This window comes from Gekko japonicus, unplaced genomic scaffold (genome assembly GCF_001447785.1).
Source record: "Gekko japonicus isolate JY-2015 unplaced genomic scaffold, Gekko_japonicus_V1.1 scaffold3999, whole genome shotgun sequence".
NCBI lineage: Eukaryota > Metazoa > Chordata > Lepidosauria > Squamata > Gekkonidae > Gekko > Gekko japonicus.
This window is the reverse complement of record NW_015174372.1, coordinates 75,276-84,098: the sequence shown is the minus strand read 5'-3', so window position 1 is coordinate 84,098 and position 8,823 is coordinate 75,276. Positions and strand designations below refer to the sequence as shown.

At 51.6% G+C, this 8,823-nt stretch overlaps 1 protein-coding gene across 1 annotated transcript in view; it reads left to right on the top strand.

The window, feature by feature from the left end:
• Positions 1 to 8,823, top strand: part of LOC107121439 (1-phosphatidylinositol 4,5-bisphosphate phosphodiesterase gamma-1-like) — a gene marked incomplete at its 5' end in the record, with an annotated part of 59,781 nt that overhangs the window by 28,161 nt on the left and 22,797 nt on the right. The window contains 4 exons of the mRNA XM_015424347.1: positions 691 to 794; positions 2,488 to 2,584; positions 4,025 to 4,049; positions 6,203 to 6,366. Of these exons, the coding sequence (XP_015279833.1) occupies positions 691 to 794; positions 2,488 to 2,584; positions 4,025 to 4,049; positions 6,203 to 6,366 (390 nt within the window). The remainder of the gene's footprint in view (positions 1 to 690; positions 795 to 2,487; positions 2,585 to 4,024; positions 4,050 to 6,202; positions 6,367 to 8,823) is intronic.

The following is an 8,823-nucleotide window of genomic DNA, read 5'->3' as shown; positions in this document are numbered from 1 at the left end:
CCCCCAGCACAAAAAACACAGAGCAGCCCTCTCCCCAGACTGAGAGTTCCCATCTATACCTTGTGGCTAATAGCCACTGATGGACCTCTGCTCCATATGCTTATCCAGTTCCCTCTTGAAGCCGTCCATGCTTGTAGCCGCCACCACCTCCTGTGGCAGTGAATTCCATGTGTTAATCACTCTTTGGGTGAAGAAGGACTTCTTTTATCCATTCTAACCCGTCTGCTTAGCAATTTCATGGAGTGCCCATGAGTTCTTGTATTGTGAGAAAGGGAGAAAAGTACCTCTTTCTCTACCTGCTCTATCCTATGCATAATCTTCGAAACCTCGATCATGTCACCCCCTCAGCTGTCGTTTCTCCAAGCTAAAGAGCCGCAAGCGCGTTAACCTTTCCACACTACATCTTAAATCCTTTCTGTGCTAGACCTTAAATCTTGGTTCAACCCTGTCCCCGAACTTACATTCTACACTACACACGAGTTCACCCCTGTAATTATCTTGGGATATTTTTTTTGTTTCCACATCACATTGAGGTGACCCCCGTTTTTGCCCCACCCTTGTCCCGGGATTAACGGATGCTGTTGTAACCAGGGATAAATGCAAGGTATTGTGTCCCGAGTTGAACTCTGATAAAACCAGGGATGAGATCCAAGTGCGGAAAGGACCCTAATGTCTCTTTTTCCTTCTTAGTGTACGGTGAAGGCCTTATATGACTACAAAGCCCAGCGCGAGGACGAGCTTTCGTTCTGCAAACAGGCCATCATTCACAACGTCGACAAGCAGGATGGCGGATGGTGAGTCCCACGAGGGAGCCCCTGAACACACGTGTGAATCTGACCATTGGCCCGTCACGCCCAGTATTGTTGCGGACAGAGATCTTTCGTATCACCTGCCACGAGATCCATTTAACGGGGGACGCTCTACTGCCTGAGCCTCAGCCAGAATAACCCAGGTTTCCATTAAGTAGAGCTTTGCTCTCCGAGGCCTAGCTCTGGATCCCTGATTCGAGAGCAAACTGCACGTCGCTGAAATGATGGTGGTCCCAACTCAGGTGTCCTGGTGAACCGCAGTTTACCCAGGAAAGGGAGTGGGGAGCGTATATGCAAGAGTCAGGTGGAAGGAAAGAAGGGAGGAAAAGGAAAGGAAGGAAAGGAGGAGGGAAGAAGGAGAGAGAGAGAGAAGGGAGGAAGGAAGAGAAAGAAAGAAAGAAAGAAAGAAAGAAAGAAAGAAAGAAAGAAAGAAAGAAAGAGGGGAAGGAGGGAGGGAGGAAAAAGGAAGAGAGAGAAGGGAGGGAGGAAGAGAGATAGAGAGAGAAGGGAGGGAGGGAGGAAAGAAGGAAGGAGGGAAGGAAGGGATAGAGAGAAAGGAGGGAGAGTGACAGAAGGAAGGCAGGCAGGAAGGAAAGGCCCATCTAGGGATGGAGATGACTGTTTCCCCCGCCTCCTTCCCGTGCCTGACCTTTCTTGTTTCTGAACGCTCAGGCTTAGGACTGGGCGGCCCTCCCAAGATTGGATGTATCTCCTCCCTCCCCATATCCATATACACCTCCACCCACCCACCCCCAAATCTGCAACCAGGGGTTACCATGGTGACGCCTGATGTATCGGGCTATTGATCACAGAAGCCAAACGCTGCCTGTCCACTCCCGAGTTCTGCAGCGATCGCACATTCCTCTTTCTAACCATGGGCCTAAATCAATATCAGACACTGTTTATTCCGGATGACTATTTCTCCTCTGGCAGCCTTTCCCCCCCCCTATTCTCGTGTGTCCCTGACTTCCATCTCCCCCTGCCCCTTACGCCGAGCTCGAAGGCACTGCATAGAACAGCCCTTCCGGGGGTATTCTTGGGTGATCAGTCAGGAGGAAAAACCCTATAGCTCAGGATAAAACAGCGCTGTAAGGGCCAGAGCAAACCCAGCGCGCTCGCAGGTCTCCTGTGACAGCTCCAGAATTAATTGGGATTAATTAGCGCTCTCCGTAGCACTGGGGGGAAGATCAGCTTGTTTAAGGGGTCAAGTTTGAAGCCCCCGGGGCTGCGGGGAGCAGGTTGCAAATTAGGGATGCCGGCCTCCAGGTGGGACCCGGGGATTCCCTGGAATTACAGCTCACCTCGAGATGGCAGAGATCAGTTCCCTTGGAGAAAATGGATGCTTTGGAGGGGGGACTCTGGACATCGTACCCCACTGAGGTCCCTGTCCTCCCCAGGCTCCACCCCCAAATCTCCAGGAGTTTCCCAACCTGGAGCTGGCAACCCTCCCCTCCCCATTCCCCTAGACTTGCTGGAGTCAGCGACCATTTTTTTAAAAAATGAACAAAGCAGGTTCCTAGCGGCTCTTTGCATGTGGCACGCTCGTTCGGCAGTGCCTCTCCTAACCGCTCCTTCTCTGTTTCCCACCCCAGCTGTTCCCTGGCCACCGCATGCCGTGTTGGCACCCAAATGCTCCCCCAAGTCAGTCTGCTTGCCTTGTTCCCATTACCCCTTTCAGGTGGCGAGGAGACTACGGGGGCAAAAAGCAGCTCTGGTTTCCAGCCAACTACGTGGAGGAGATCATGAACACCTCAGTGCCGGAGCAGGATGAAGCTGTGAGTTCGAATCCTTCCCCCTTTCCCCCATGAAACGTAAACGTTCAAACCGACACTGCCCCCACCCACCCCCAGTTAGATCTTGGATTTTTAAAAAGATCATCTCTCTTATAACCAGTACCTACATCCGATCAAATTGACAGTCCAGCGGCACCTTTAAGACCAACAAAGATTTATTCAAGGTGCATGACGCACGAAAGCTCACACCTTGAATAAACCTTTGTTGGTCTTAACGGTGCCCCCACTGGGCTCAAAATTTGTCCTGCTGCTTCAGACCCACACAGCTGACCACCTGGCAATATCTGCATTGTTTACAAGCCAGTTTAACTGTCGTTGCCTTTGGTGAGGGCTTTCCTCTCAGCCAAGCATGCCACGCCCCGTTCGTGTTCCACTTTTTGAGACTCTCGCCTTGTCATGTCTTTGTATGAAGAAAGATATATTTTTTGGATAATACCAGAGGACTACAATTCCCAGGAGTCCTTGGGAGGAGGTAAACATTTCAGAAACATTAATAAATGTGACTAATGCAGATCTTTGGTTTTGGAGAAGAGAGGCGTGCAGAAAGACGATGACCCGTATCGGCATTCGGTCGTCGGTCCTTGCCGCCTGACTGGTCTTCTGCGCCTTTTCTAGAGTACTCCAAATTGTGAAATGCTTTCATCTTTTGCTTTTGAGATTACAATTGGCAACAGAGGTTCATCAGCACTGACAGAGCACTCCTCTGTGTATGGCACCTGGACACGGCGAGATCCCTGGTTCAGTGGTAGCTGGGTGCCAGCCAGAAGGACCACATTGTGCACCTGTGCATTTATAGTAAGAGCCAGGGCTCTTTTTGTAGCAGGTACTCAGTAGCTCCTGTAAGGGACCTCCACGGTACGTCTGCTGGTGCAACTGCGCGTTATTTTGCCCTGGGGCAAACAGCCATGCCTTCCCCCCGCAATATCCGGCCCATGTGACCGGGGCCCATGTTTTGTATAGGATTGGGTCCTTTACAGTGAGGCCTCTAAGGTGTGGCTGGACTCGAATGTAGCTCATCAGGTGAGAAATTTCAGGAGGACGGCCATCTTGGTCCCCCGTCAAAGTCAGGTTCAAGTCCAGGAGTACCTGAGAGACCAACCAGATTTCCAGGAGATTAACTTTTGACACTCAGACCTCCCTTGGTCAGGATCAGGTGTGAAGACCCCACTCATTCAGCGTTGTCAGTGTCCCATTCCTGCGCCTCCGCGCCCAGTGGCATGAGTCTGTATCACGCCGAAGTGATTCCCTCTGTGTGTGGGAGAAAGAGAGACCAGAGTTTTAAGCTTCACCACAAGAAACAGCAAGAAAACACGACATCGGTATTTAACCATCGGTCCATCAAAGTCAGTATTGCCCACTCAGACTGGCAGCGGCTCTCCAGGTTGAGGTCTTTCACATCACCTCCTGCCTGGTTCTTTTTAGTGGAGATGCCAAGGGTTGAACCCGGGTAAGGACCTTCCTCTCACCAAAATACTAGAACTCGTGGGGGATCCATTGCACTGATGGGCAGTAGGTTCAGGACTGGCAAAAGGAAATACTACTTTACGCAGAGAGTAATTGAAAGGTGGAATTCGCTGCCAGAGCTTGCAATGATGGCCACAGGAATAAATAGCTTTAGAAGGGGATGAGAGTTTCACAGAGGAGAAAGTCTGTCAGTGGCTAGCTACTAGCCCTGGTGACTGAGGGGAACCTCCACATTCAGGGGCAGTAGGCCTCTGAATCCCAGAGCCAAGAGGCAACATCAGGGGGAAGGCCTCATCCTTCCATAGAAAGTCTTAATCAGTGTTCCCTCTAAGCTGAGTTAGTGCGAGCCAGCTCACAGTTTTTTAGCCTTTGGCTCACACCTTTTTGTCTCGGCTCAGGGAGGAGGGCTCCGGAGCAAACTAATTTCTGCAGCAGCCAAATCACAGCTTTAATGCCAGGAGCTCACAAAGTAGAATTTTTGCTCACAAGACTCCACAGCTGAGAGGGAGCCTTGAACATAATAAGAACATAGGAGACGCCAATGTTGGATCAGGCCAAAGGCCCATCTAGTCCAACACTCTGTGTCACACAGTGGCCAAAAATACCAGGTGCCCTCAGGAGGTCCACCAGTGGGGCCAGGACATTAGAAGCCCTCCCACTGTTCCCCCCGCCAGCACCAAGAAGACAGAGCATCCCTTGCCCCAGACTGAGAGTTCCTATCTATGCCTTGTGGCTAATAGCCACTGATGGACCTCTGCTCCATATGTTTATCCAATTCGTAAGAACATAAGAGAAGCCAATGTTGGATCAGGCCAGTGGCCCATCCAGTCCAACACTATGTGCCACACAGTGGCCAAAAATACCAGGTGCCATCAGGAGGTCCACCAGCAGGGCCAGAACTCCAGAAGCCCTCCCACTGTTGCCCCCCAAGCACCAAGAAGACAGAGCATCACTGCCCCAGACAGATTCCACCAGTGGGGCCTTCCACTAGGAAGTCTCCACTTTTGAAAGCACCCTGACTTTGTCCATAAAGGGAGGAAGACCACCTGGCTTCCTCCCTTCCATAGCTCTCTAGGGTAGCTTAGCACCACTTGGATTCCACCCACACTTTGCATGGCCCCAATTATCATCCACACGGTCCCGTTCCACCCGTGGAAGTGGAAACACAAAGTGAATGCTCTCAGGTGTGCTTAACGTGAGCAGTGAGTCTCCCTCGCAGGGTTGGTTAGAAGAGTCACAGCAGGACAGTGTATGTGAAGCGCCTCCAATGCACAAGAAGCAGTAGGTAAAGGCTGAGGATTATTGTTATCCTAGTTAAGGAAGGATCCTCTAAGACCTGCTGTACTCTCCAAAATGGTAGCGATAGAATCAAACAAGAGTTGGGAGGGGTACCTAGAGGCCATCTAGTCCAACCCCCCTGCTCAATGCAGGACCAGCCTAGAGCATCCCTGACAAGTGTCTGTCCAGCCGCTGCTTCAAGACTCCCATCGAGGGGGAGCTCAACACCTCCCTCGGCAGCTGGTTCCACGGTTGCACAACTCTGTCAAAACGTTTTCCCTAAGGTCCAGCCGGTACCTCCTCGCCCTTAATTAAAACCCATCCCTGCGAGTCCTCTCCTCTGCTGCCAACAGGAACAGCTCCCTGCCCTCCTCTAAGTGACAGCCCTTCAGATATTTAGAGAGAGCGATCAATGTCCCCCCCTCCACCTCCTCTTCTCCAGTCTGAACATTCCAAAGTCCCTCAGCCTTTCCTCGTAGGGCTTGGTCTCCAGGCCCCCCATCATCTTTGTTGCTCTCCTCTGCATCCGCTCCATTCTGTCCACGTCCTTTCTGAAGTGAGGTCAGTACTGCCTACTCAGACTGGCAACGGCTCTCCAGAGTTCCAGGCAGAGGTCCTTCCCATCACCTCCTGCATGACCCTCGTAGGTCTTGGTCTCCAGGCCCCCGATCATCCTCATTGCCCCAAGCCACATGTTCCCTTCCCCTGTGCTAGTCATCTGTGTCCCGTGTCCGTCTGCCCCCATCCCTACCCATAGCTTGAAGAGCAGGACCGGCTGGTTCTCTAGCCTGCTCGGTGGAGAAGTCCTACGCTGAGGCCATTTCCAGTAAAGGCCCCCTCCCTCTGGTGTCCTTGTAGTTATCTCCAAAGACGGGAGGAGCTCCAAACCATTTGTCTTCACCATCCATTCTCAGCAGATGACCCAGCCTTCCCAGTCACTGGACATTGCCGCAGACACCCAGGAAGAGCTCAACGACTGGGTGGCCAAGATCCGGGAAGCCACGCAGAATGCGGACGCCAGGGTGAGTCTCTCGGGAGGGGTCCCGACTGGAGCGATTTTTTTTCAGTCTTGGGTTGGGGGTTTCGAAGGAGCAGTTGATCTCAGGGTGTGGGGGGACAAGAAGATAGTGAGCAAAAAGGATTAAGGGGAAAGAAAAAAGCATTCAAAGAAGGAAGAGAGAGGCAGAGACAAGATGGAGGGAGGATTCAGAAGGGACGACGTTTGTCTCAGATTTTCAGAGGACCATAGCTCTGACTTCAACAGAAGAAGAAGACGCTTCACTACCCTAGGGAGTCTCAGAGTGGTTTACAAACTCATTTCCTTTTGCTGTTTGGTGGAGCGGTTAGGAGCGCGGATTCTAATCTGGGAGAACCGGGTTTGATTCCCCACTCCTCCACTTGCACCTGCTGGATGACCTTGGGTCAGTCACAAGTTCTCTCAGAACTGTTCTGGAAAGAGCAGTTCTCATCCAGAGCTCTCTCAGCCCTGCCTACCTCACAGAGTGTCTGTTGTGGGGAGGGGGAGGGAAATGAGTTTGTAAGCCACTCTGAGACTCCCTAGGGTAGTGAAGCGTCTTCTTCTTCTGTTGCAGTCAGAGCTATGGTCCTCTGAAAACCCATGCCAAAGAAGCAGGTGACAGAGGACAGACCTCTGAAGCAGTGTTCCCTCTAAGCTGAGTTAGTGTGAGCTAGCTCACAGTTTTTAAGCCTCCGGCTCACACATTTTTGTCTTAGCTCAGGAAGGGATGGCTCCAGAGCAAACTAATTTATGCAGCAGCCCAAGCGCTCGCTCACAACTTTAATGCCAGTCGCTCACAAAGGAGAATTTTTGCTCACAAGACTCCAGAGCTTAGAGGGAACATTGCTCTGAAGTATATTTGAAAAAGAAGAGGGACAGATTTTGCCTTACATACTGTCAAAGATGGCCTTTCTGTGGGGTCCTAGTAAGGACCCAGTAAGTAAGTAGTAAGCTGCGGTGGCTCAAGTGGTTAAGACGCTGAACTGCAGGCTGTGGAAGGTCAGTAGTTCAGCAGTTTGAGACCCGAGTGTGCCGCATGACGGAGTGAGCTCCCGTCCCTAGTTCCAGCTCCTGCCAACCTAGCAGTTCGAAAGCAAGAAATTGCAAGTAGATAAATAGGTACCACTTTGGTGGGAAGGTAACAGCGTTCCGTGCGCCTTGGTGCTTAGTCATGCCGGCCACATGACCACGGAATCATCTTCGGACAGCACTGGCTCTTCGGCTTTGAAACGGAGATGAGCACCGCAACCCTAGAGTCGGACTCGACTGGCTTTCGAGCAAGGGAACCTTTACCTTTACCTATTTAAGGACCCAGTGCAAGAAAAATCCCAGTTCCCTGAGTTATATCTGCTAAGCCCCAACTAGAAAGAGAACAGTTCAGGCAGGAAAGCTTATTGTGATGTGGCTAAAACATGGAATCCAGTTAGGCCTGATTACATGATTGAATTATAAAAATATAATTCATTAGCTGGCTTGGTGGCCCTTGCGAGGGCTGTAAGGCAGACTATACCTTTTCCACCTTTCATTAAAAAATATATAACATTTTTGACGGTCGAAGATTAGCAGAAACTTCCTGAGAGCAGTTTGATAGTGGGATCTCGAGGGTGGGGGCGGGCTCTCCCTCCCTGGAGGCCTTCTGGGAGAAGCTGGGCAGCCATCTATGTCTAGGCTGCTCCAGCACTGGATTTCCTCCAGTGAGCAGGAGGGATGGACTAGATGGCCTCTGAGAGCCCTTCTGTCTCTAGGTCTGTTCTCAACTGTCTGTCTGTCTTTCCCTGACACACATGAAGCTGCCTTATACTGAATCAGACCCTCGGTCCATCAAAGTGCTGTCTGCTCAGACTGCCAGCGGCTCAGGCAGAGGGTCTTTCCCATCACCTGCTGCCTGGTCCTTTTCACTGGAGAAACCAGGGACCGAACCTGGGACCGTCTGCATGCCAAGCAGAGGCTCTGCCACTGAGCCACGTCCCCGTCCCCAAATCAGTACTGTGTGTTCAGCCTGGCAGCGGCTCTCCAGGGGTCTCAGGCAAAGGTCTTTTGCATCACCTCCTGCCTGGTTTTTCTAACTGGAGATACCAGGGATTGAACCTGGGGCCTTCTGCATGCAAAGCAGAGGCTCTCCCACTGAGCCACAGCCCTCCCCATAAGTGGAGTTATTTGGTTACGGCCAGGGGTCATTTCGTAGAAAAAGAGGTGCAGGAGCTCATTAGCATAACTTATTTGCATAACTTATTTGCATATGCCACACCCCCTGACATCACCGGAAGTGTGTCAGAAGGGAACACTATTGGGGGGGGGGAACGTGCAGATCTGTCCTCACAGAGGAGGGAGAGCCTGTACCTGAATAAAACTTGGTCTTAAAGGTGCCACTGGACTGTTTTGGATTGCTAGCTATGGGGGGGGGGAGCATGCAGATCTGCCCTCACAGAGGAGGGAGAACTTGTACCTGAAGGCGGGCCGG